The sequence below is a fragment of the Anoplopoma fimbria genome, chromosome 12 (assembly GCF_027596085.1).
Source record: "Anoplopoma fimbria isolate UVic2021 breed Golden Eagle Sablefish chromosome 12, Afim_UVic_2022, whole genome shotgun sequence".
In the NCBI taxonomy this organism is placed as follows: domain Eukaryota; kingdom Metazoa; phylum Chordata; class Actinopteri; order Perciformes; family Anoplopomatidae; genus Anoplopoma; species Anoplopoma fimbria.
Window position 1 is genome coordinate 4,321,204 of NC_072460.1, and position 27,308 is coordinate 4,348,511.

Consider the following 27,308-nt stretch of genomic DNA (forward strand, 5'->3'; position numbering starts at 1 on the left):
CTACATGTACCAGGATGCATTGCGTGGAGGGTCCCCCGCCGGCCATATCTTCTTGCAAAGCTGTCTGCTGCATTTATTTGGCCGTATACTCTGGCTCGAATGAAGGCGGCTGAATATTTGAGTCAGCCAAAACACGGTAAACTGTATCCTCGTCCATAAGATCCTCTGCACTCTTATTTGCTGATGCCATTGAGAACAAATCATTTCTGTTTTTAAGTGGCATTAGCGCATGACCCCTTGGCGACCCAGTGGCAGAGAGTAGAACTCCAAGCTGAAACAGCAGCCTGTAGTTCTTCCCCTCGTCCAACTTCATCACTGTCATGTCAAATGACAACGCTGGACGCAGGGAGGGAGAACAACCCATTTTGCAGCTGTGAACTCTGTCAATATAGCACATACTGGGGAATTTCTTGCAACAAATCGATTATGTTGATCATCAACACTGATTGAACATCCACATAAAAAGGTGGCAAATTTTCCCTTTGAGTAAAGTTAGCTTGGGATTGATTCTATAAAACGTAATGTCTTACAACAAGTTAAAATAAAAAGAAATCCTTGATATTACAAAGAATTTAGAAAAAAAAAAAGTGTCTTAAACTGAGAGATCACTGCGTTTGATATATAAAAAAGACTTATTTTCAAGGAAAAGAAAGAACTATTTAAGAATAAACTGTTATGATAGACATTTGTTGCAGTTCAATGTTTACCCTGGCGTTAGCTGGGAGTCCCAGTGTGATGGTGGGCAGAGTGGAGGGACTCTGGATGGTGAAGTTAGCCAGAGTGCCATCTCTGAGTAGCAGCCTCTGGGCCTGGAAATGCCAAACACAATTAACAATTAATAATGCATTAATATTCAAATCTGAATTGAATTATGCTCAAATAACAATACATGATGATAGATAATAGAAATCCCATTAAACATTTAAGACCAGTGCTGGTTATGTCTCCCATAACAATATTTTCTGAACAAATGTCATGTTGTTGTAAATCTTAACCAGTGCTGTCTAATTAAGGTGGTGTGCTGTCTTGACACCGGAGAATGATGAGTCAGACATCAGCAGCAGGTGTGACAGAGGTTGACTGTATGTGATTAAATGAATTATGCATAAACAGCTGACAAACTCAGTGCTCCCATACTCGCGTCGTTGCTTTAAACATGTCATTACTCAGCGTCTCGGCACAGCTCATGTTCATGAAACAACATCTCTTTCTTTTATTTATTTTTTTATCAAAGTGTGCGTACATGTTTAAAATGCTAATTTTTCCCATCTCTAAAATATAAGTGCCGATCAGAAAGGCAAAAAGGAAGTATTTCCCTTTCCTATTCTATATTTTTAGATTCATCTATCCAACTTCAATCCGGCAATTCAATTCAATCCGGCAATTCCAATTTTCAATTCCATTTTTCTATCAAAAAGGTACTATGATGTCTTAAAACGTCGACACAAATGGACTGATTTGGTGTTAAAACATGGAAATTTAGTTATAATTCAGTTAATCTTGAGCAGATGTTTTAATTAATTTTACTTTATGAATATTCTGAAAGGACCCAAGAACAAAATGTGTGTGTGTGTGTGTGTGTGTGTGTGTGTGTGTGTGTGTGTGTGTGTGTGTGTGTGTGTGTGTGTGTGTGTGTGTGTGTGTGTGTGTGTGTGTGTCTCTTTGCTCACCTCATGCGAGAGGCCGCCTGCAGATGGCAGTAGCCCATTCTCATTGGGCAGACTGTCATTAGGAGAGCTACAGCCAGAGACCGGAGTGCTGCTGCTGCTGGGGGACGAGTCTGGTGAGACACAAGTAGTGTGTGAGTTTAGATTATGCATCTATATTACATTTGCATTATATTTGCATTACATTTGATCACATCAGTGAATCTTTTCCTAAATCAACCAGAGAAGAATGAAAACCTCTGTTGCACTCACTTAATGCTTTTCGACTCACTCGTTTATTTGCGCGTGTGTTATAATTACCCAGTGTGTCAGGTACTCGGTGCTTGACAGTGGCCGGCGCGCTCTCTTTGCGGGTGAGCGGACTCTTGCGGGTGTTTAGGTGTTTCTTCAGCTTGTGTTTCACCTTCAGATTGGGCTCGGACGCTAAAAAATGAAGGCAACATGGGGAAGGTTACTAATATGTAAATGAGTTAACTGCATCCTGTTGCTGATTGTAGTACGACAACCGGGATTCACCCTATTTCCATTTTCCATAGTAGGAAGCTATTTGAACTGCTTTGTGATAGTAGGAAAATCACATGTGTTGCTGAAGGCCAATGAATGGACATGTGGATAGTATTAGAGTCAGCGGGTATGAATGATATAGGCAAACTGACCTTACACATGGACAAAACACATGACAGGCTGTGCTAATGAAAGGGAAATGTATCAGTTTACTCAGTATTATTAAATACTACAATAGCCTAAAGTAGAGAGTGGGACTAAATGGCTAAATCCACAAACAAATGCTCCACCCTGACTTGTGATTGTGGTGAAAACGTTGGTGGTCAACAATTGAGATTTCACATTTGACTAACAAAGTCTTTCAGGATCTTTCACTTAATGATTGTCACTCGATCTTTAATTTATATTTCAATCATTTGCATACTGATTTTTTGTAATGATGCCGATTCAGTCCCTGCCTTTGGTTCAAACTGTGACGGTGGATGTCAGATGTTTTACCTGCTCTGCGTAGCGGCGTCCTTTCCGAACCATCAGGAGAAAGCTGTGACGGAGACGAGACCAGAGTCTGGGAGGACGCACTGGGGTCTGGGCCCAGCTTTCTGGTAAAACACAAACAAGACGTACAACCATTAGGGGAAATAATCGTATGTAACACATATTACAAAGTTTATTAAAATGACAGATTTTAGAGTTGACACGGAATCAAAGGGTTATTTAAAGAATAATTGGTGAATAGCATTTAGACACGTAGTATAATCAATGTGTTCATGATGCATATTAAGTGTTTTGATATTGTCATACTGTCTGTGTGTATTTTGTCTCACCTGTATGCTACAGGAGCTGCAGTCATAGGGTTGGAGTTGGTTCTTTCCAGCGCTGCCTGTTTCTGCTTCTTAAGAATAACCTCCTGGAGTTTCTGTTTCACCAGAGAACTGGCCACTGCACCTGTCAATCAATAACACAAGCAACCGTTCAAAAATCTCAAAAGAAGGACTCACCAACTGCTTCATCATAACAAAGCGGAGCAAGGAAAGACCAAGCCAAAAACACAGAGTGCAGGACATAGTCAGTGACTAAGCAAATACTGTGGAGAGTTTCTGCAAATACATGGAAGCCATGCATGGGGGAGAGTATGGATGCATTGGTGTGTGATGCAGGGGAAGGTCACTGGTTTCTTTGAGAGTTTGTTCGCTGATATTGTGTGTGTGTGTGTGTGCGCCTACAGAGGTGACAGGAGGTGCTCGGAGTGATCAAGTCAATATTGACCCAGTGACTTTATGCGCCCAGACCTAAAGCTAAAATTAACTCCACTGTTTTAGCTTCACTTGTCAGGTTATATTTAGCCCTCGTCTCAAAGCAAACAGCTTTGAAAGAGGAAAAACACTGTTCATTGAAGATGAATATGGTCTCTTACAGGGACTTTCCTCTCTGGCCACAATTAGCAAACCAGGGCATAACTACTTTCAACGTTGTGAAAATAGATTTATATAATGATCAGTGAAAATAAAATTACAAAATCTGAACGGAAATTTGTAGCAACATGTGGGTGTGAATGTGTGTGAATTGACTCACTCTGTTGACTCTTGTCTTTGTGCTTTAGCTGCTGCAACTCCTGTTGTTTCTCGTGGTGCTCCTGCTCTCGCCTCCTCTGCTCCATGTTAAACTAAACCCGCCCCACAAACAGATTCATATTATACAAATATAAAGCAAATGCTCATGTAAGAAAATATAACGTACAATATTGTATTGAAACTTGCACTTGATTTCTATGTTTTATATCCCTTACCCGGATATGCTGGTGCAGTTGCTGTTGGGAGAAGGAGGTACGGGGCTGAGGGGAGAACGGGGTGAGGAGTAAAGGCGGGTGTAGCGGGGTGAGAAGCGCTGTGTCCGAACCAGGGCGCATCCCCCGCTCTCCCACCCTGAGGTCCATGGGAAACAAGGCCGCGCACGACACCGGCACTGCCACCGGCACTGCCACCGAGGAGTCTGGGAAAAGAGAAAGGGGAAGGGAAGGAGAAGGAGATGAGCGTCAGTTTGCTTCATCCACACTAAGAACAGTCGATTAACACAACACTCTGTTGGAAACTCCCAAACAATAAGCACATTTTAACAGAGGCAAAATCAACCAGTGTTTTTTTGGGAGGAAGAAATTACACCAGACTTGAGTTTCATATAACAGATACTTTTTGCCGTTGCAAATATCGGTTAGTTCCGATTCAAACATTCAAGAAAATCTGACTATAAATAAGCAGGCTAGACAAACAACTAACTAACTAAAAATATCGTTGTGTTGTTATGGTTATCAATCCAGTCAGAATCATTTAATGTCTGGGTACTAATGTTCAAATTGAACTTAAGACAGATTTTTTGCTTTTACAGTCAATTGAGGTGAACAAACATCTGGCTTTAGTTTCCGTAGTGAGCAAACACTACTGTAACCTGGAAAATGTATTATAATGAGCAAGGAAAATGAATGAATGCAAGCATACACTAGGTTACATGGAGCTAGTGCTTTCTCTCAGTTCATACTCCTATGCTTCCACAAAAAAAATGTTATACACTGACAAGTTTAACAAAATGATTTGAACTATGATAACCCGGACAGTGTACTCATAATGATCAAAAAAGTTGAGTTTTGAATGCTGGACACTTCTCAGCCTCAACGGTCGCCATCTTGGCTATGTAGCGGAAGGGGAGATTCCAGCAAAGGTTTTGGCCGCTCCGGTGAACAACGTACTATACAATTTAACAATACAAAGTAAGTTCAACTATACTGCTGTTTGATATAAGCCATTAGTATGGTTTATTAGGTTAATTTACCAGTCTGTTATGATTTATTACCGCAAACGATAAGGCTGCTAGCGAGCTAAAATCGGAAATCGTAATTTCCCGAGTGTGAGACGACACTGTCGAAATTTTCTCTTAAAGGTTTTTTTTCATTTATTTTCTCTTAAAGGATTTTCTTTCACTATTTTCTCTTAAATGATTTTATTTCTACAGCTAAAACATTAAAGGGATTTTTGTTAATAGTTTATAATAAATGAGTACCTACAAGTGTGCTCACCAGTAACATCTGAGCACCTCATCTTTTAACAAAGATAAAACAATACATTTGTTAGCGTTCAGGGTTGGCATTTCCCATGAGTCTTAGCCATTAGTACGCAGTCAAAGCGCCATGGGAGCCGTAGTTTGGAAAGGCTACCACATTATCATTTTGGGGCTTGAATGAGACAGAATGATGAGGAGATATTTCTGACAAGTTACTTTCCTAAGTTGATACCATCTATCAGCAGAAATGAACGATGATATTTTAACATCAGTCATTCATTCATTCATTTTTCCTTGGGAAATTAGTGTTATGTCTACTTCTATAAAAGGACTGTATGGTACAAGATGTATGTTGTGTTAATTATACTTAAAGAACTCACTATATCCGACCTGAAAGTATTCTACTTAACTACCAAAGTTTATCTGGTGGTCTATTGTAGATGTGAAGAGCGTGTGACTACAAGTTTTGGATCCTAAATCATAAAATTGGGTAAAAAGATGAGTTGCATCTGCTCTCAAGCAAACATCCAAACAGCTGCCCCAAGCAGCACACTGAGCCCCAAACTGCTCCAGTGGAAATAATTACAAAACAATGATGAACTGACCGACAGCGATGAGATCAACTGCTGATCAAAAGTGTTCAAAAACATGTTCAACTATACACGTCTGTCTAACACCTTAGCTAGTCTCACACGGTGACAACAAAATAAGTTCTGTCTTTGACATAAACTCACACCATCTCTCATTCTCTCCATCTGTGTGTGTCTCACACACTCACTCACTCACACACTCACACACTCACACACTCACACATTTCCATGCTCTTTGCATGCTGTTGGGGTTATTTGCATTGCATGGCTGAGTCAATGGGAAAGATTGCCTCATCCGGCGCTAAAAACAGGATCCAGGAAGGGAACAGCTTGGGAAAAGGCTGGGGGTGGTTTCTGTCTGAGACACACATACGCACGCTTATTATGCACACACTCACACACTCAAGCATACAGATGCACTTGCAAATGAACAAAAAATGTGCACTGACTCACACACTGACACCGAAACGCAGCTGTTCACAAATACACACATTCATATGTGTCCCATCACGCACAAACAAAAGCAACACATGTTCCCCAACACATATATATATACATATTTAGTCATACACGTAAATAAAACCCACACACACATACCGTACAGACGTTTACACACATCCGCAGCTGCACACAGAAGACAGGCTTGAGCAAACACCTTTTGCACAAACCTGCCTTGACGCATCCACCAAAACTTTAAACAAACAAAAACACACACACACACACACACACACACACACACACACACCCTTGGTGTGACATCATCTCTGTGCTGCTGCGCCTGGTGCTCAGATGTCAGGCTGCAGTGTGTGAAGTAAATGTCACTCACAGAGGGGTTTGGCCCGATGCCAACAGCAGCACTGAGAAATGGGTGAAAGGGAATAGAATAGAACAGGAAAGACGGATGTGTTTTTGGCGTCGTTTCTACTAGTGAATTTGCGTGTTTGCGCGCACAGTGAGCGTGTGAGTTCTTGGGTCTCATTAGCATCACTGTTTGGGTTAATCTATGTGTGTGTGTGTGTGTGTGTGTGTGTGTGTGTGTGTGTGTGTGTGTGTGTGTGTGTGTGTGTGTGTGTGTGTGTGTGTGTGTGTGTGTGGTGTCAGAACTCCTCCATATTAGGAGGTACCAATACAGAGACACAGTCTGAATACCGACTGTGGCTGGAATGACAGAAATCCCTTGGCAAACGCACAAATCCCAAACAAACACGCACACGCACACGCACACACCAAATTGTGCACACATATTCTCTGCAATGACAGCAAGAAATAACAAAGCTATTATTCTCTGGAAAGGGAGAGGAGAACATGCTTATACAAGGAAACAAAGGGCGATACAGCACATACTCACACACACAAACACACAGTTGGGAACACCAGTGTCTCTCTTATTCCTTGCCTCCCATGGGTTATAAATAGCAAAACATACCCTGCTCGAACATAAACCTACACAGGGCCTTTTGTTTCGACAGGGAAACACACAGGGAAACACACACACACACACACACACACACACACACACACACACACACACACACACACACACACACACACACACACACACACGAGTCCATCCAGATGAGAGGAGATCCTGTTACATCTGCCCTAACAACAGGTTATCTGATCCGAGGTCAGTGACAGCCAACTCGGCGATCCGGAGTGCATGTGAGCCGTTCATTAGCGCTAAGCTTTAGAAAAGACATTAGGGAGAAAAAGTGCAATTTGATGGGAAAACTTGTGATAGGGGCCAGACTGATATATGGGCCTATTATCAGCCGGTCATATCATCTATGTGCAAGAAGATGAGCGGTCCTGACAGAGCTACATGTGAAAAACAGAACAGCAAGTCAAAACACATAGCCCCTTAGTCCCCATAGGGTTTGGATTGGGTCAGAATGCCTTAATGAGCTATGCACCATTTCAAGCTTACATAGTTTAATATGCAATATCCAAAAGGTCTGATTGAATACAGAAAGATCTTTTTGCATCAATGGCTTCAGATCGTACACACACACACAGATAGAGATAGAGATAGAGATAGAGAGAGAGAGAGAGAGAGAGAGAGAGAGAGAGAGAGAGAGAGAGAGATGTCACCTCCAGTTTCCAGTTGTTGGTTTATCATCATATCAAAGTAAATAGGTGCTGGTAAAAGTAACCAGTGCTGGATTAAGAATGGGAGGATGCAAATTGGTTTCCTTGTTGATGTTATTCTTTGGGTTTGCTGTGGGGAAAAAGACCACTTCTTCACTGTGTTACTGTGACCATTATCACTCAGCATATTCTACTTTATTAAATCCTCAGTATTACAAAATGCTGAATAACCTGCCTGTGTTGTGGCGAAAGGACATAGGAATGGAATCACTCGGCAATGCAAAGCTCTAGATAAACCACGTTGTTGGCTCGATATGATGAGTCTATGACTTGCTGGGAAATTATATCAAGTGGCTTTCATTGACTCTCACTTCCACTGTGTACGCCCAGTGACCATTTTATAAAAGACATTTCTCTTATTTGCTCACTGCCCACACATCTAAGGAATCTGTAAAAGCATGCAAACAGAGGCAAGTCATTGAATCAACACCAGAAAAAAAGACACGGCAATATGAAAAGCTTACATACTGCAATGACTGTATCGCTCTATTTATAGTTAAGGACATGTGAGACCTATATTCATCATCAGTGTACAGCACTAATAATCGCGTGTTGACTCTACAAGGCCCACAACTAACTCTTTGCTTTATCAGGTTAACTGTAAAGCTGCTGCTTTAACTTCTTTAAAAGGCAAGTTTATAAAAACACCACTGAGTACATTATGGCTTCGTCATGCACATGAAACCGGGTCCTCCAGTTGAGGAATAATCTCTCTGACCACTCTAAAATAGCTGATAATAACACGGTTCCCCCGTAGCCAACATGACTTTAAGTCTAGAAACCGTGTCGCGGTTTAGTCTCCGGACCTCTGAGACCACATTTAATCCCTCCGCAGTCTCGCTCCTGGGTCTCTCCAAGTAATACTAGGCTCTACTGTTTTTAGTTCTCTAAAAGAATGGTATTCCGTTACAGTTCATTACATCTGCGTGCCGTACTCAGAGAGGAGCAACAGATTCTGACCTTGTGGTTGTGATTCTGTGTTGATTTTCATTTAAATAGCATGTTTTTCTTGTGTTCGAGAAGAGCCGGAAAGGCATGTACTGGAACAACACACAAAGCTTGCGCACACATGTAGAAACATACATTTAAGCACGGCCGAAACAAGCATTTTTCTGGAATTTTCATCAGCTCCATTTTCAAGTTGCAATATGTGTTTAGGTTGAGGTGGAGTATGAAGCTGAGGGAATTCAGAAACTGTTAAAACTTTACAACCATCAACCTTTGCATTCTGTATGTACCTTCTCTAGATGTTGTTGTCCGCCAAATTGCATACCCACGAAAGACATAAAATGATAAGTGCACAGGATGTGATGCCTAATGCCAAAGACAAAATTATCATGATTGCTCATAGTCTGCTTTACTAAAAACAAGGTTATGCCCACAACTAAGTGCACAGTTTTTACAGAGAGACTGCACAAGAGTTTTTATTGGTCAGTTCTATTTCTGACTTTTTGGTTTGTGATTTTGGACAGAACTCTTGAGACTTTGTTATCAAAACCCAAATTGTTGTTTCCCGGCAGGAACCACAAGTGTTGCCAAATCAACCAGGACTGAAGTCCAGTACAATCAGCTCCTCTGGAAACAACGCACAGTAGAGCTAGGTTTACTTTGTGTAGGAGTGTCAGTGTGTCATTATGGAAATCATCAACGACACAAGTGTGATACCGCCCATCTGACAGTTGAGAATGTGCGAATTTATCTGATTTAGGTAGATTAGGTTCTCCGTGTGATTGACGGAGATAGTCTACTCCCCTGCCTGACATTTGGTAATCCCTTAGTACAGATTCAATTGTATTTGAAGAGCCCAGTATTACAAGAAATATTTACATATGTACAACATCCAAAGAAAAAGGAAATAGAAAGAAGAAGAAACCTTAAGGAGATTAATGGACAAAGAGGTTGGGCAGAAGTACAATAGATGCTAAATGGAGATCATAATTAATTCTTCCCTTTTCTATTCTTTTATTTTTAACTTGTGTCCCACTTAGACTCAGGACTCATCCTACAGGTTAGACAAGGATATACAAAGCTCTCCCTCGCCCTCAATAAAAACTGAAAAATAATAATAATTAAAATAAAAAAAAAAAAGGTGCAGAGACCGGATTAAAAAGAAAGAGAAAGAAGTCAAAAGACATGAAATAGCAAGGCCTACTTGTGTTGACCAGGCATCCTACAGGTTAGACAAGGATATACAAAGCTCTTGCCCTCAATAAAAACTGAAAAATAATAATAATTAAAATTAAAAAGGTGCAGAGACCGGATTAAAAAGAAAGAGAAAGAAGTCAAAAGACATGAAATACGAGTTGGTCGACAATCTTTAACAACCGGCGGATTAGTCTAGTCACTCGCTGCACACAGAAGGAGAGCTGACAGCCAGCGCAGTGCCACTCGCGATAGACACTGTACACAGTCAACACCCAGCTGAGCAGACGCCACCACTTTGTGTCTTGACAGGCGTCCAAATATAGACGCGAAGCCTGCTGTTTTGACTGTGCTGCGTGCGCGACTAAATCACACTACACCTTTAAGAGGAGACAGCTACTTTCAGTAGATACAGATGTCATTACCCTGGGGTATCTGCGAGGCGGTTATTATAAGTAAAAGACTCAAGGCCCTTTAAATTAAAAAAAAGGTTGGGCTAGTCACTAGCAGAGTTACTAGATGTCTGAGAAAAAAAATGAAAATCAAGAGAGGAAGGAGAGCGGACGGAAATAGAAGAAACCGTAAGAAAATAAAGAGGGGTAGAGGATGGAGTCCGAGACGGGGGGCAGTGTGACACTGCTGAGACGGTCAAGCATTCTCCTCTTGACTCCATCTCTATCACTCCCCTCACACCTTTCTCCTCGAGCTTGGAGCGGCATGCAGCTGTGTTTTTATAATCCCTTTGTGTGTTGAAAAGGTTATTTGCATAGAATGAGCTGCAGCAGCAACCTGACAAGTCCATTTCTTTGTGCAGGAGGAACATGCCCTTTTGTAACCTATTAGTGACTGCTGCACATACTTTGAACACCTCGACTAATGTTTTAGTTCTACTAATCAGTGTGTGTGTATTTGTGTGTGTGTGTGCGTGTGTGACTATTTGCTCCAAAGAATTACTGGTGTAAGTTTACAGCAAGTCTCTCCAGCTCTTTGCCAAAGAAAACAGTTCCCATTTCATCTTAAGAAAACAAACACAGGGTCAAAGCAGAAGGTTCAAGTCTGGCTTTTCTTAAGCAAGTGAGATCGCATGATGATCTGCAAATAAAAATTACACTGCGATGGAATTTATTGGCCTGGATGTCTAATAGTCAGCTCTTGAAGTCAGTTCTTGACAAATTTAGCAACTAACTTTTAGCAAATAAGATATCTTTCTGTTTTCTGATCAGAAAAGTATCTATCATAACAAAGCATTGATATTATGTTGGTCTTAAACCTGTTTCCAGAGCAGCATACCACTCTGACTGTGTCATTTTCATTGAAATTCTTGCACACTATTTCATCGTCAGTGACTTATGAGATGAGATCTCTTTAAACAAACAAACCTAGTTTTGTTGTAAAGCCCGACCCAGTACAATGATATTATTATTAGGGATACAACTTAAGGATTAATCTGTTCATTAATATTATTTTGCAGAGGCCAAGGTAAAGTCTTGAAATTTCCTGTTTTGTGCGACCGAGGAAAAGTCTAAAACCCAAAGATGATCAACTTGTAATGATAAAAAAAAAAATTCTCCCATTTGAGAAGCTGAAACTAGCAAATGTTTGAAATATTTTGATTAAACACTCACACAATCATCAACCATCAACATTGTTGAGGATTAAAGCTCTGCTGATCGTCAAATCTATTAAACTTCAAACATAATTCAAAAACGAGAAGCGGTGGTCGAGCAAGCTAGAGTGTGAATGTAGACAGAGAAACAAAGCGGGTAATAGAAAGATAAAAACATTTCACTGCGGTGACATTTTAAAGCACAATTAAACACATCCACCCCTCCGCACAAACCGGCGGGAAGGTGCCGGGTTTTGGAATCAATGCAGCCCAAGGCCAAGCTTCATTCTCCAGCGGTCTGTCGGTGTCTCTGCTCGATCACACAGCAGAGGGACTAACAGGGGAAACACATAAAAACACACAGGGATGTAACAACCCGTTTGCCGCGGTGTGGGACATAGCTGCGGTGTTTGATCTGGGAATATGAACGGACTGCACACTATGCTCATCTGCCCTTAGTTACACCTCCACGTCGAGTCCAAATCTTGACGCCCAGAAACATCCATAACTGAGCAAAATCACAAGAAAGAGGAAATACAGGCAGAGGGCAGGGTCTCTGCAGATAAAGACACAGCCACACACTTCTAGTTGGTCATAAGTGATGGTTGAGAGCAATCATTTTTGTATCAGTCTTTACTTCTTTGGGGGGAAATTGTTCCTCTTTAGCTGGTGCCAAATTGTACAGTTGTATATTGTATGGATCTCACTACTCCTCACTTCCTGATTTAAAAAATCAAAACCTGAACTTTATGCTGAAAGTGCATTTTTCACCTTCCTGCCGTTTGCTCAAATATTGCCTCAATTTATCATAGGTTTTTGGGGATTTGTGGAGAAAACAAACAACAGATGAATGAATGCACATTCCACCTGAAACAGGATAAGTCATTGCTAAAAACCTGTTTGTTTTTTAAGTTGTTGATTTGATTTAATTTGCAAAAAGTCTAAATTTAAAAAACATTTGTCTAGGATATGGATGCAACATTGGGATGTACTGCAGCTTTCTCATAGGAACAAACATATGGGACACTAAACAAACCCAAAATAGCAGCGATCCAAAAACAGACACAGCTCCAGTGCAATAACAAACAGGCCAATGTCAGTGGCCTCCTGCAACCGGTCCCACAGTGGACGTTCCTCTTCACATTAAAGCCGCTTTTCAATTCATCGTCTAAACGGAAATCATAATATGTGCGAGAGAAAGGATAACGGCATTGGAGATGTACCCGTGGATTGTTATCTGTGTGTCTGTGTGCATGACAGACGGAAAGGTCTACATTCTTTTGTGTGCGTGTGTGTGTGTGTGTGTGTGTGTGTGTGACAGTAACAGAGGAAGGTTGATGTATAATGCAGCGTGGGTCCAGTTTCCTAAGGCCTCATTGAGTTTCCATAAACATCTAAGGCTGCTGTCTGTTAGGTCAGCAAGCTCTCTCACACACAGAGAGACACACACACAGACACACACACACACACACAAACACACACACACACACACACACACACACACACACACACACACACACACACACACACACACACCTCTTGCATTGTGTTGCTGCACTTAAAACAAATGTAGTCGCAAAAGCAGCGCAAGAAGAAGTCTCACAGAATGAGGAGGAATTTATCAACGCGAGGAAGACGGTATCTTTTTTTACCCTCGCTCGGCCTCAGTTTGTCACACTCAATAAGCACCACAACAGGCTTCCAGTGCTCAGTGCGATCCAAGGAGTTTGATACAACAGGTTTCGCCTCCCATTCAAGAGATATATATATACACGTCCATAGGAAACAACAGACCGCACACGCAGGCAAAAAAAAAAAAAAGGGTAAATAAAGTCAAAAGGCACATACCCGTGTTTCTGTCTTGTAAATATCCGGCTGTGTGAAAACCCCAGTAGCACTTCTGCCTCAGCCAGCTCACAGCAGGATCTATAATTAGACAGAGAGCTCCACTCCCCTCCAGTCATCTTTTACTGTCGGCCACATCCTCTTTTCTTTAACTCCTTCTCTTTCTTCTCCTCCCCCCCCTCCCTCCCTCTCTCTCTCGCTGTCTCTATTTGCTGTCTCTGTCGAACACACAAACTGTTGATTTCATCATTTCATTCACACATGTGGAAGCACCTTGTCTGGTCGGGTGCCTGCAGACTCCAGACAGAAAAGGACTTTTGAAATAGTTTTTTTTTAAACTTAAAATGCTGCCTGGAAATAAATTAAAGACAAAATGAAAACAAAATGCAGCAAAAATGTAGTTAAAATCAGCCTGAAACTTTTAAAGTGCAGACTAAGAAATCGGTTAACAAGAGATGAGCAAAGTGATGAAACATAAGAGCTCTGATAACACTGCTTTAAGGCTTTACACTTTTTAAATTGGCACACTTTGGCTGATGTCTGCTCTTTCTAGTGCAGGATCTTTACAATCCATCCCATAAACTTCAGGGATTGCCACCATGGTAACAGGGGTGGTCGGGCAGGCAGGAAGTTGAGTCTATAAAAACACAACAATGGGAGAACCAGGGTGGCTTCCTGTTCAAGAGCTGAGTTTAGACTCCCATTTCCTCCCCCTCCTCCCCCTGCTGTTGTCGTGATGCCGCTGCCGCAGTGCCCATGAGCCCCTACGGCAGTGAAGTTAGGTACTGGACTGCATGCTCAGATATTAAAAGCGGAAATAACCATGGCTTCTCTGACATACACATACAAACCACCTCCCAAATCCCCGTTCCAGTTCCTCTTGCTGTATGGCTTTAGTGAAAAGCTGAGGGCTTTAACATCCATTAACTACTCAGTTTACTGACTAACAGTGGCCTTGAAGGCAACACACCAATATACTGAACAAAAACACAAACACGACCATTACAGGAACATGGAAAACTACTAAGTAAACTATTGACAATCCAGTTAAATTATTTTGTCTCTTTCAATTGCTTGTGGGACTGGATGGGCTTAAATAAACTTGTATAACTTGGGTTAATTAGATCCAAGAGTAAGTAGTTTTGTTATACTTGGAGGTACTTTGTGTTTGTGAGTAAAACAACTCGAAACATAGAGAATCCAAAAACACTGCTGTTGTACATGACAATGTCATTCTTTCTTTATACTGAAGGAATAACCCATAATTTAGGGAAATGCGAAATGATTGATAGCACTCTCATGTCTGCACGCTAAATATAAAGCTATATACCCAGGAGACAGTTAGCTTAGCCTAGCATAAAGACTGGAAACAGGGGGAACTGCTTGACTGCTTCAACTACAGCAAGAAATAAAGACAATATAGAAAGATAAAGCAGACATTCCCACCTCAAACAGGGTGTGAAACTGCATATAAACTTTATTCCATAAATGAACTTGAAATGCTATCTGGCCATGAAACGATAAAATGAGACCATCGTCTACCAACATCTCTAGAGCTCAGTAATTGCCACGATAGTCGTTTCCCCCTGCTTCCGGTCTTTATGCTAAGCTAAGCTAAGCTAAGCTAAGCTAAACTATGCGTTGCATAACTGCAGCTTCATATTTAACAGAGAAAGATTAGAGGGGTGTAGCAGAAAGAGAATACATGTATTTCTTAATGTATTTTTTCTTGTCTATATTCGGTTACAATCACTGCATAGAGAGGAGAAACTGTTTCCCAGCGTGGGTCATTTCAGTTGAGTCTTAGCGTTTTGCAATGCGACAGTATGCTGACTTCAGTTTTGGGGAAGTGCATTTGTGTGGTGTTTCTGCACCAAAATAACACCTTTCTCCCAGGATTTTCTGCTGATGACATTTGAGGTTTTTATAGGTGGCACTGTTTTTTTTTCCCTTTGTCTGTTCAACCATGTTGGTTGTAGCAGCTCATGATAACACAAACTTTCTTCCATTTGTACAAAACAATTATCTGTTCTCCGGGATTGGGAACTGCTGCATTTTTCCCCCTATAGCTCCCCCTAACACTATAGTTTAGAGACATAATTATGAATAATTTTATTAATATATGTCGATTCACTTTTTTAAATAACGGTCAGTGTTTAGTGGAGGGCAAAATGCATTTATCAGTATGTAAGTGGTTATTTATCTGATAGAGTTAAAGGTGCAGGAGGTGAGGTTGCCAAATGAGCGTTGCACAACACAGGATCTCTATGAATAGTCTATTACTGACAGTTAGGATCACATGGTCTTTACTGTGGGAGCTCGCTCTGTCTCTCTCCCATCAGACCTCAATACTTTTGCAGAACAAACTGAACTGTGTGTGTAACAGTGAATGTGAAAATGTCAGGTCATTCGTAAATCAGATAGTGATTGATATTTTGCATAATGTAGGAAGTTGGAGTATTTTTGTTCAATAGACAAACACTGCAACATATCCTCATGCAGCTCTTAGTATATTCCCACAGGTTTTCGTGCGTTCTACTACGAATGTCTGGCAAGACGAGCCATCAGTGTGTAAGCCACTGCAGGGCAGTACCTGATAAGGCAATAAAGAAGGTATTTTTTTTAAATACTTAAGGGTATTTAAGGGTAAGGCAAAAAAACTACTTGGTTTGGTTTAGAGAAAGGTGGTGGTTTGGGTTGAAGTAGTATGTTTCTTCGGTTGTTACATAATTTACGTAGGTGGCTTTAGTTAAGCATGTAACTTAATTGAGTATTTTACTTCACTTTAAGTACTTTAGCTGTGCAACTAAAGTATGTTAAAATAAGTCAGCGAGGACTTTTGGTTTAAAACAAAACACGGACAGCGGTCTCCTGGGTGAAAGTCCTGTGTTTGTTTGAACGCCTCCTTACACAGACTTTACATCTATTTACACTCTTTGTATACAACGTCATCTGACTTTCTCAGCGGAAGCCCTGTTTGGTCTGGCACACTAATAAGTGGGTAAATACAAATTACAGTGCTAAATAGTCATAAAGTATAACAGCGGTAGGCTATAATGCCTTAGTTCAGGTTTTACGTTATATACTTTGTATTAACAACCAGCCCAACATTTTCATTTTGATTACATGAAAAGAGTCAAGTTGATGTATCTAAATCTGGTTGAAGAGAAAATAAAAATAAATCATCACTGATCCTCTCTCCACCTCTTTTCTGTCCTCCTCGTCCCTCTATTTCTCTCTCTCCACCTCTTCCTCACTCATTCCTTCTCCAACTCATCTGCCTATCTCCTATCCCTCTTTCTCCCCCCTTCATCCTAAGGAATCCACAGCTGCCGCTCCCATTCAAAACCTCTCCTCTTCCCATAGCAGCTGGCCAGACTGTGGTTTGAGTGTGTGAGTGTGTCTGTGTGTTTGTGTTCGTAGTCCTGCTTGCCAGCCTACAACTGTCGCCAAACTATTTCTATATTTATGGTGTTGCTCTGGTGGTGCGTACTTGAGTGTTCAAGTGTAAAAGGTAGTGTGTGTGGCTGTCGACAAGTTTAAGTACTACCCTCTGCTGTGTGTGAGGGTGTGTGTGTGTCACAAGGATAGCAAAATTAGGATGACCCTCTTTAGTGAGGACATTTTGCTGGTGCTCACATCTACAGTGGGTTAAGTGAGGACATTAGAGACACCTAAATCACCCAATCCGTCTTTATCTTATCGTGGACAGAAGAAAAATCCATGCTAGGATACTCACACTCCCCAAACTCATCAGTTATCATGTTCACAATATTCATGAAGTGTTATGCCACATCAGCTCTGTTTTACTGTTTTTTCAGGGTTTCTGTCATTGAAAAACTAAGAGTTTACAGCCATGCTAGCAACTTTGAGTAGATGTCAGCGGTTCATGAGCTTTCTTAACCAGGAAGGAGATGTGTGAGGACAATGTCAGGTTGTTTGTGATGCTGATTCCCAGGAACTTAAAGCTGTTACCTGCGTCTTTTAGTGGATGAATAAGTATGACAGGAGCAAAGAAGGAAGTCAGGTGACTTGGTAAAAAAAAAAAAAAAAAGGTACTAAGTCCACATCTTATATGTATATAAGAAGTGGACATAGTCACATGGCGTCACCCATTGGTTTGTGGACTGCCATTTTGAAGCCTCTAGTTTGGCATTTTGGGCGTTGCCATCATTGTGTTTTGCAACCAGAAGTGACAGGAGAGGGTAAATCGAAGTATAACCGACCTGAATAAGACATTTTTTAGCGACCAAAAATCTTAAAAAGGCACATGATGAACTAAAAAACACACTGTGAAAAGGTTAAAGTTCTAAGACGAAAACACAGACAGCTCCCTGATAGTATAATGCCGTGGTAGCGACCTGTCAATCACAAGGTAGCCACGCCCTAAAGGATCCTGCATTATTGTCTATTCTGCTCTCAATGTCCATGACTGGGTTTATGTGTAGACTTGCATAGACCCCGTATAGACCCCGGCTGGCTATTTGAAAACATGCTGGCAAGTTGAAGGCACTTCCGCATTGGCTTCACTTTACAGACCCGGAGGTTGCCGCCGTGTTCACGTAGGAGGTTGGGATGGATGGATGGGTCAAACAAACACAGGACTTTGACCCAGGAGACTAATGTTCATCTCACGCATGAAAGTTGAAGTTGACTTATTTTTACTTAGCTATTTATACTTAGCTATTTTTACTTAGCGTAACATAGGTTAACTAACATATATAACTGATGTTATGTACAATGTAAAATACATATTTTAACCCAAACTGTGATGTTTTCCTTACATGGAGGGGAACATGTTAAACTCCTGCCACCAGAAGGGAAGCTGATCCAGGGTCATATTAGAGACGGTACAAATTAACAACCTATGTGGTCGTGTGGGTTGAAGGATTTGTTGCAAAATTGATGTTCAATAAACAAGTGATCGCAAGCAACAATGATGCTTTCACAAAATGAAAATGTCTCTTCTTCTCAAACAGATTTATGAATGTTGTGCGAGCTCGTAAAAGAGGAATCCAAGTAAGCTATTGCATCCCGCCCTGCTTCCGATAAACAGGTGCTTTAGGATTCCACCAGGTCTGCACGCCAAAAACACATCCATTTACATAACTCACTCTTTTCTTTTCACACACACACACACACACACACACACACACACACACACACACACACACACACACACACACACACACACACACACACACACACACACACACACACACACACACACACACACACACACACACACACACAATAATTCATACATGCATGCATACTAGTTAAATATAAATTTTATTTTCCTCATCAGTTGTCCAGTATTGCCTTATGGCATTATCACTCAGAGGACAAACTGTCTGCAGTTTAAATGTTGTCTCATAATTCACCATGTAAACTGCAGATAGTCATGAATTCAGCAAGGTCATAGAAACGGTTGCGTGGAGAAGCGGAAATTGTCTTTGGTTACTAAAAGTTATGGCTGGATATAACAATATGTTCTCATTTGAGATTTTCCCATGGAACATATGTCCACAAGTATATTAATTAGATTTTCAATATGTTGATTTTTTTATTGCAGCATGCTGTCCGTCAGGACAACTCGGCATGTCACAGCAGGAAAATCAAAAATGAATGATGGCTGAATTCCATTTAGCCGCTTGAGTTTCAGGGTCCTGGTATTTGGCATGCCGACTCACTCTCATAATATCATGACTTGAGGCCTTTCCACACCTCTGTTGTGACGAACAAATCAATAAGAAAATGCAAAGAAACTTATACTTCCCTGTCATCTTTTGCTCCACTCAGTGTTGCAATTGGCCTGAGGCTGATAACTTTAGAACAACTCATTCATTACAAACACTGACACACAGGCACCAGGTGTGCTGTCCAGTTTGAAAAATGACAGTGACTCCTCCTTCTGCTACACAGACAACAAAGGCAGAGCTAAGAGTCCAACTCTGTCTCTAACACTATCAGCTGAACACAGTACTGCAAACTTTGCAAGAATATATAGAAATATTTTGTGGGGAATCCTCCCTTTGTCCATTCCAAACAATCCTCTGGAATAGAGATAAGTGGTACATTATGTCTCTGGTTGGTTTTAGAATAAACATAAGAAGAAGGGAGTGAGCATGAGTAGTGACAGTTGCCGGGACTGGACAGACAAGAAAAGGATCACTTTGCCGGATTGACAAGCGATCTATTGGATTTCAACTTTGCATCAGGTGGAAGAGTTCCTTTAAGTTTTTGACACTTTTCAGAAAAAACTAAACTCTCTTGGAACAGTCACGCTTTGAATCAGCTGTTGACATCTGTGTCTGTTTTTTTTCTTGTTGTCGCCCTCCGCGGGGAGGTCAGACGGTCACGGTGGGTTACAAACAGATGAGCTGAGGCTGGAAGGCCTTCAATGCTTTGCCCGAGGACACTACAGCAGTGTCAACAAGACGCTTTCACTCCAGTCCTCTGTGTTTGCAGTGCTCTCCAAGTCACTTTTCTCTCCATACTCAATGACTTTCAACAGAAAAAAATAATAAAGATCAGAGTAGCTGATTTTTTTATCCAATCACTTAGCTAAATGTGGGAATAAGTACTGTGGAAATGCCCTTTGGCAAAGCAACTTCAAAAATTCAAGATGACATTTCGAATTCAATTAGGGGTGAGCGAAATTACAATATTAGATGGTGATTGAATATAATGTCTCCACCTTTACAGAGAGATGGGTCGTATCGGGCAACAGTGTATAGTCTACCAAACAAAATAAACACCATCTCTACGTTAAGCAGGCAGAGTCGGGACTAGCCGGGATTACAGATGGAGCAAACCCCAAAAACATTGCCACCGTTTAGGCTCTCCACACATGGATCAGAGATGAGACAAGTGGACAGAAGAAAGCGTTGTACAAACATGTGTTAATGCGCAGTCCTTGTGATTTTAGCTGAGTTTAAAACGATCAATTTCAGAATGGAATTTGGTGTGGTGTTTGTTATCTTGTAAGGATATATTTGTTTAATAAGGATTTTGGCTTGGTTGTACTGCTCAGTAACTTGCAAAAAAGTCTTAAAAACCAACATGAAGAAGAATCGTGATAAGATCAGAGATCGTGATCCTGCCTTAAACGAATTATGATATGATATTTCTGCCAACACTAACTTCAATATTTCTCCACATCTTCCCAAGCTCCCTTTCTCTTTATCACCCTCTCTCTCCCATACACACACACTCTGGTTCTTCTTAACATCAAACACATTCTCCACATTTCCCAACACAGATAGAGCCACTCAACACAGCCGCCCACTCAAAAGGGATCTCCCTCCTTTATCTTTTATAACACAACGCACAGCCACACAGATATCATTCCACCTTTATCATCACAGCCCTCAATACACTCACACTTCTTACTTAGAAACACAATGCCGGATCAGGAAAACAGATGCTAATCACGAACAACTCTCTAATGTTGGTTGTGTTATATCTTCTCACTATACTTTTGCAATGCTGAAGGGGAAATTATTTGAAAATGAGCTGAATGATGCCGCTGGTTATCAGTGGTGAAAACAGTGAGTCATGAAAACAGTGGTGACGGATACACTGATAGCCTGTGGTAGTGGTGGGGAGATTGCTAGCTACAAAAAAAAACCTACAATCTGCAGCAAAGGCTTTTTCTGCTGATAAGAACGAGAGCAGATTATCAGTAGCTTTTTCCTGCTGAAGCCTCAGTCTGCTTCACTCTGTTCAATTAGACACAAATAAGTTTTTTCAATGTCTATCAGTGAAGACCATAGGGTGGATATAAAAAGTGGACATCACCTAATGGTTTGTGGACTATTGATTTGAAGCCTGGAGCTCTGCATTTTGGCAGTCACCATCTTGGTTTCGGCGGTAACCATCTTGGTTTTTGGCCGTAAATATATCTTTTGGTTTTAACCATCTTGGCTTTTGGCCATAACCAACCTCGGTGTTTGGTCGTGACCATCTTGGTTTTGTGCTGTAACCCTCCTGCTTGTTTTTTTGCAACCAGAGGTGACACGAGAGGATGGAGCCAAGTACACCCGAACGCTAAAGACACTTTCAGGGGACCAAAAATGTTACAATCAACTTTCATGAACTGAAAAAACCCTCTGAAAAGGGTTAAAGTTCTAAGACAAAAACACGGACTATTTCCAGACCAGACAACGCAGTGGTGACAACCTGTGATTCACAAGGTAGCCCAGCCCTAAAGCATACCCTGCTTTATCATATATTTTTATATATATATATATATATGGGCCGATCATTTACTAAATGAACAGCATGCTGTATTGAAGAAGCCTTGAAACTAGAAATTGAGACCATAAACTCAATATATGTAATATGTAATGTAATAAATCAAGTGAGAAGTAGGGAAATTTTTCATTCCCCATAAAAAGATTCATCTGCAAAGACGTACTGTAATTTCTGAAAATGGTCGAAAAACAAACCTACTTGCAACGAAATTCAATAACACATACACAACACATACATTTTATATTTGTTGGACCATATATGACCTCTTTACATAAAGTTTTTAAAGTGAACATCTGACAAAACAACTTTGGCTCCTGTTGTTATTACAAAAGATTAATGAAGTCTATGTGTAATAGGATATGCTGACAGGACTCTGACATCTGCCTCCATCTCTTACTTTGTGTTTTTCTGTTTTCAAACATCTTTCCATCCCCATATGTCTATTTCTGTATATACATTGTCAATACATCTCTATACTCTTTTTGCTTCTTTGAAATTTCTTCAACTCATATTTTTTCCATCTATGTTTCTTCCTTGGTAAAAGTTAACGTGTTCCAGGAAGGCAGCTTCATGAATATGCACAGTCACACTCGGCTGTCTGCACGGACAACAAAGGAAGAAGACATTAACATTCCTGCACATGCTCTGCACTCTAGTCAGGGATGAACACACACACATAGACACACAGATAAAAAAAAAAAAAAAAAAGAGTCCATACATAAACACAGTCATGGACAAACCTTGATACGTTGATACTGAAACGCATAGAAGGGCGTCAAATGTTAGAATCACTTGAAGATGTGCATGGCTTTGGAGCAGAAAATAACATTTCTGTATTTAGAAATAGAGCAAGGAAAAATGTAATAACTATGATTTGTAACAGTGTTGAGATACTTTCCACAAATGGTTTTTTTTCCCCCCGCCACAGACTGTAAACTGCTGATAGCTAGTTTAGAGCTGAGACAATTATAATTACCTTAGCCAAGGAGGATATGTTTTCAGCTCAGTGTGTCTGTGTCTGTTTGACAGCGGAATAACAGAAAACCTACTGGCCCAATTCTGAAGAAACTTGTCGGAAGGATGTAACATGTGCCAAGGGACAACCCATTAAGTTTTGGACCGGGTCGAACCACGGGTCAGATTGGGCATTCTTTTTCACTTGTTGAAACTGCCTTTAACAGAGGTTTGTGCTCCCAGAGTGCTCTGCTAGTTATCTGATTTGATTAACAATTTATGTAATTTCCTGAACAAGGGAATATTTGCTGGTTTTCTTTGTCTCCTGTTTTTTTAATAGTACTGCTGGACAGACAAAACACGGAGCTTAAAAATCGGCTGCTTGGGCTTTGCTTTAAAAAGAACTAACTGTTCTTAAAAACGTTCATTAACAACAAAAAAGGAACAGATTAACCAATAATTACAGTTAATTGCAGTTCACTTGACACAAACGATTCCAGTGAGACATCAGAAAGTAGCAGAAATAACAACAACCCAGACTACCTCAACTCTGCACATGTGAGAAAAGACCTGTTTTATGAAGTGTCACAGACTACAAACAGGCAGCACAAATTATTTAGTACTGTTATCTGAATTTCCTTCGATTTGGCAGAACAATATAGCAGACATTAGCTAAGACATATGCCGGATGTGAAATATAAGATACCCTCAGTGTATTAGCACATTTTTGCAAGTAAAAATCCTAAAAACCGACTCACTGACACATCTGATTAATCTGACAGTCTGCAGTGGGCCTGCATGCTTATAAATCACTGCATATTATTGTCCTTCTAGTACACTTCCCCCTTGTGATACTAAACATATTTCACTCTCTCACCTTTGCTCTCTGCAGTTGTGTGTTTTCTGTTCCGTCTGTGTACGAATCCCAGACAGGCGTTTCTGAGAAATCTGTCTACACATACACACACACAAACCCGACACACTGATGTGCACACACACACCTACAGACAGACACACACAGAGGCGCGCATTAAATAAACATGCATTGTCTCTCTCTGCTCCTCCACTTCACCAGGTTGTTGAGATTAGCCTGAATCTGTAAACGCCACTGGAGACCGTTCATCTCTCCCACACACACACACACACACAAATGTACAGGCAGGAGTCCATCCAGATGAGAGGAGATCCTGTTACATCTGCCCTAACAACAGGTTATCTGATCTGAGGTCAGTGACAGCCGATGTGAGCCGTTCATTAGCGCTAAGCTTTAGAAAAGACAATAGGGAGAAAAAGTGCAATTTGATGGGAAAACTTGTGATAGGGGCCAGACTGATATATGGGCCTATTATCAGCCGGTCATATCATCTATGTGCAAGAAGATGAGCGGTCCTGACAGAGCTACATGTGAAAAACAGAACAGCAAGTCAAAACACATAGCCCCTTAGTCCCCATAGGGTTTGGATTGGGTCAGAAAGCCTTAATGAGCTATGCACCATTTCAAGCTTACATAGTTTAATATGCAATATCCAAAAGGTCTGATTGAATACAGAAAGATCTTTTTGCATCAATGGCTTCAGATTGTAAATAATCATGAATTTGCTTTTTGATTAAATCGAATGGTAAAACACAATTCGCTGGAGACTCCAAATGCTTTTTTAGATCCAAGTCTTAAAAATGAATTAGATTAAAAAATAATTCCATTACAGGCACTCCAGTAAATTCCAATGGGATTAAGGGTGTCTATATGTGTGTGTGTGCTTGTGGGTATCACAGAGAGCGAGAGAGGGACGTCCCGAAGAAGGATGCAGACTTGCGTCTGGAGGCCAATAATGGACCAATTACCCAGCTGACCACAGCAAGGAGCCGTTAGCCCAAAGGTTAATGCGACAGAAATTGATTTGACACACTACTAAAATGTTAAGGACAGTGTTACCTTGGGCCACACCGCACACACTTTACACTCAGCCCCTCCTGTCCCACTGACACCAAACATTTGCAGGCTGACATGGAGAAGCAGAAAAACACACACAATTAAGCGACGTGAAAAGTGCCAATCTGCGCACACACACACACACATATATACAGTAGCATTCCCCCCCTGCACCCCCACCCTCGGAGAGTATTATATAACATTACCTCTGACATATCAAGTGATTTCATGCACCTCGAGGCAGGACAATCGAGCCATTTGTTCAGCGAGACAAAAATAGCCGCCTCCTCCAGTGCCGTCTAGTGTTACTACCTTTAATGCCACAACTTACTGTGCAGCCTGGGTCTGCACTGCATTCAGGCTTTAGGGGGCCCCAGAGTTCAAAATGACGATAATATATCTGCAGATCAGTACAAATAAGGTGATACACTTTTGGGGCCAGCTGCGGGGATTTAATGACTTTATACCGTTTTGGAACAGAAACTCTACTCACACTGGAAATTTAAGAAATGAGTGTTGAATGAGTAGTGTACAGTAGTAGCTGCAGCAGTGCCACTGTGTTATTTAGTGATATATTACCTCTGTACTCTATGAAGACTAAAGTGACACGTTGATTAAATGGGGAAGGGAGGTCAGGTTACTTAGACGTATAATGATGAGAGGAAGATTAGTGGCAGGAAAAAGAAAAAAAACATTAAACCAGAGTTAAGGCTTGACAGGAGCTCTGTGGAATAAAACGTTGTCACTTATTCACTAGATCTTATAACTTTATAAATATATATGTACATTGAATTCTTATGAAAGAATGTACTTGTATATTAACCTAACAATTCTATAGAAGTATTGTTACATTTTATTAGTTGATCAACTAAAAAAGAAAAAAGTGAACTAACAACTATTTAAGTATCAAGTATTTGTTTGTTTGGTTTGTTGCTGCTGCTGTTTGAAGCAAGAATGGGAAAAAAAGTCTGTGGTTCCAGCTTTTTAAGTGAGAATATTTTGTGGTTGTCTTTATTGTTCTATGACACTAGACTGAATATATTTTGTTTTGGATTGGTGGTCAGACAAAACAAACAATTTCTAAATGGGAAATTGTGATGGTAATTGTTTTTTAAACTCTTGTGTGACTTTTTAAAGAGAAAATCATTAATCAATTACAATGATAAACAAATGATTTGATAATGAAAGCAATCATTAGTTGCAGCCCTAATGCAAGCATTATTAAGAGTATTTATCCTCCTTTCATTCTTTCAATCACTCCCTCTCCATCTCCTGTAACTAACTACTTCCTCCGTCAGCTCTCCCTATTCAGCGCAAAACATTGACAAAAAAAAAAGGGAAAAAGGCAAAAAGCCCAGATCAGCTGACCCAATTGTTTGGAAACCAGGATCAGGAAGAGGATATGTGATCTCCACTGCAGCTATTACAATCACGCCCGTTGTTATCTGTCCCCAACGTTTCTCCCCACTGTGTTTGGTCAGCCAGAGAGGACGGAATGAAAGACAAACAAATATTCAGACAGGAAAAAGAAAAAGGCAGCAGACAGGAAGAGAGTGTACTGTGCACATTGTATGAAAAAAAGTTTCAGTGTTACGCAAAGTACCAAGGACAACATACGCAGGAAGTAATCCCGGTGGCCTGCAGGTCCATTATGGTTTAAAGGGCTGTTTGAGCTTTAGAAGCTTTTAAACATGTTACACACATGTGGCCCAGACTGCTGCCACCTTAGACTGCTAACCAGTCTCCAACTTCAGAGACGCCAGGCCTCGGGGCACTGTACCCTACACGTTGAAAATGTTTTAATGTGAGGGTTTTATGTGTGTCGGGGGTGTGTGTGTGTGTGTGTGTGTGTGTGTGTGCGTGAGTTAAGAGAGAGAGATTAGAGAGAAAGACAAAGGAGAGAGAGTCAGTGTCAGTTGCCCCGCGTGGACAACACACATGTAACCAGACCCTAAAGCCACGGCCATGACCTCACCGGGTTTTTCCACACGCACACGCACAGGGAACATAGCGGGTCCTTGGTGCGCACACAGTCGGCGGAGCCTGGCACGGACAGAGCCGGCTCCTATTCAGAGAGTCATGCATTGTAATCCTACACAGTGCGATCACACACGGCCATGCCTCACAGAGGAGAGCGCTAATCTAAACTTAAAAAAAGGCAGGACACAAAGAAACAGCCGGGGCAACTTGTTTCAGATGGGCGGAGCAGTGGATCAAATGCATTTTGATCTCAGGTTGGAGGAGAAACCTTTGAGCGTTTCCCATGTGAGTCAGCAATGACCGAGCAGAGTCGCTGGGCTGGTTCTCAGGTCTATTTATAAAAATGTGAGGGCAAGCAGAATGGAGAGTAATTTGCCATAAAGATATGTAACTGATGGAAATTGATGGTTATTATAAAGAAAGGCATTGCCATCATGCCCATCATAGTCTCATATTTGGTAATATTTTATGTAGTTTAATGGGCGGCTGTGGCACATGAGGTAGAGGGCTTGTCCCGTAACCACAAGGTTGGTGGTTCAAACCCCTCTACCGGCAACATGCCGAGGTGTCCTTGAGCAAGACACCTAACCCCAAGTTGCTCCCCGGGCGCTTCATTGCAGCCCACTGCTCCT

At 41.0% G+C, this 27,308-nt stretch overlaps 1 protein-coding gene across 5 annotated transcripts in view; it reads right to left on the reverse strand.

Annotated features, from left to right (window-relative positions):
• Positions 1-27,308, reverse strand: part of hdac7a (histone deacetylase 7a) — a 51,537-nt gene that overhangs the window by 20,731 nt on the left and 3,498 nt on the right. For 3 of the 5 annotated variants that reach the window (XM_054609478.1, XM_054609479.1, XM_054609475.1), the window contains exons 1-8: positions 13,557-13,628; positions 3,958-4,160; positions 3,744-3,834; positions 2,996-3,116; positions 2,670-2,770; positions 1,968-2,090; positions 1,671-1,780; positions 708-809 (exon numbers count right to left, since the gene is read on the reverse strand). In XM_054609478.1, coding sequence (XP_054465453.1) covers positions 708-809; positions 1,671-1,780; positions 1,968-2,090; positions 2,670-2,770; positions 2,996-3,116; positions 3,744-3,834; positions 3,958-4,104 — 795 coding nt within the window. In that variant the 5' untranslated portion in view covers positions 4,105-4,160; positions 13,557-13,628. Of the gene's footprint in view, positions 1-707; positions 810-1,670; positions 1,781-1,967; positions 2,091-2,669; positions 2,771-2,995; positions 3,117-3,743; positions 3,835-3,957; positions 4,161-13,556; positions 13,629-23,643; positions 23,672-27,308 lie in introns of those variants that run through there. The other 2 variants (XM_054609477.1, XM_054609476.1) reach the window with 2 other exon arrangements.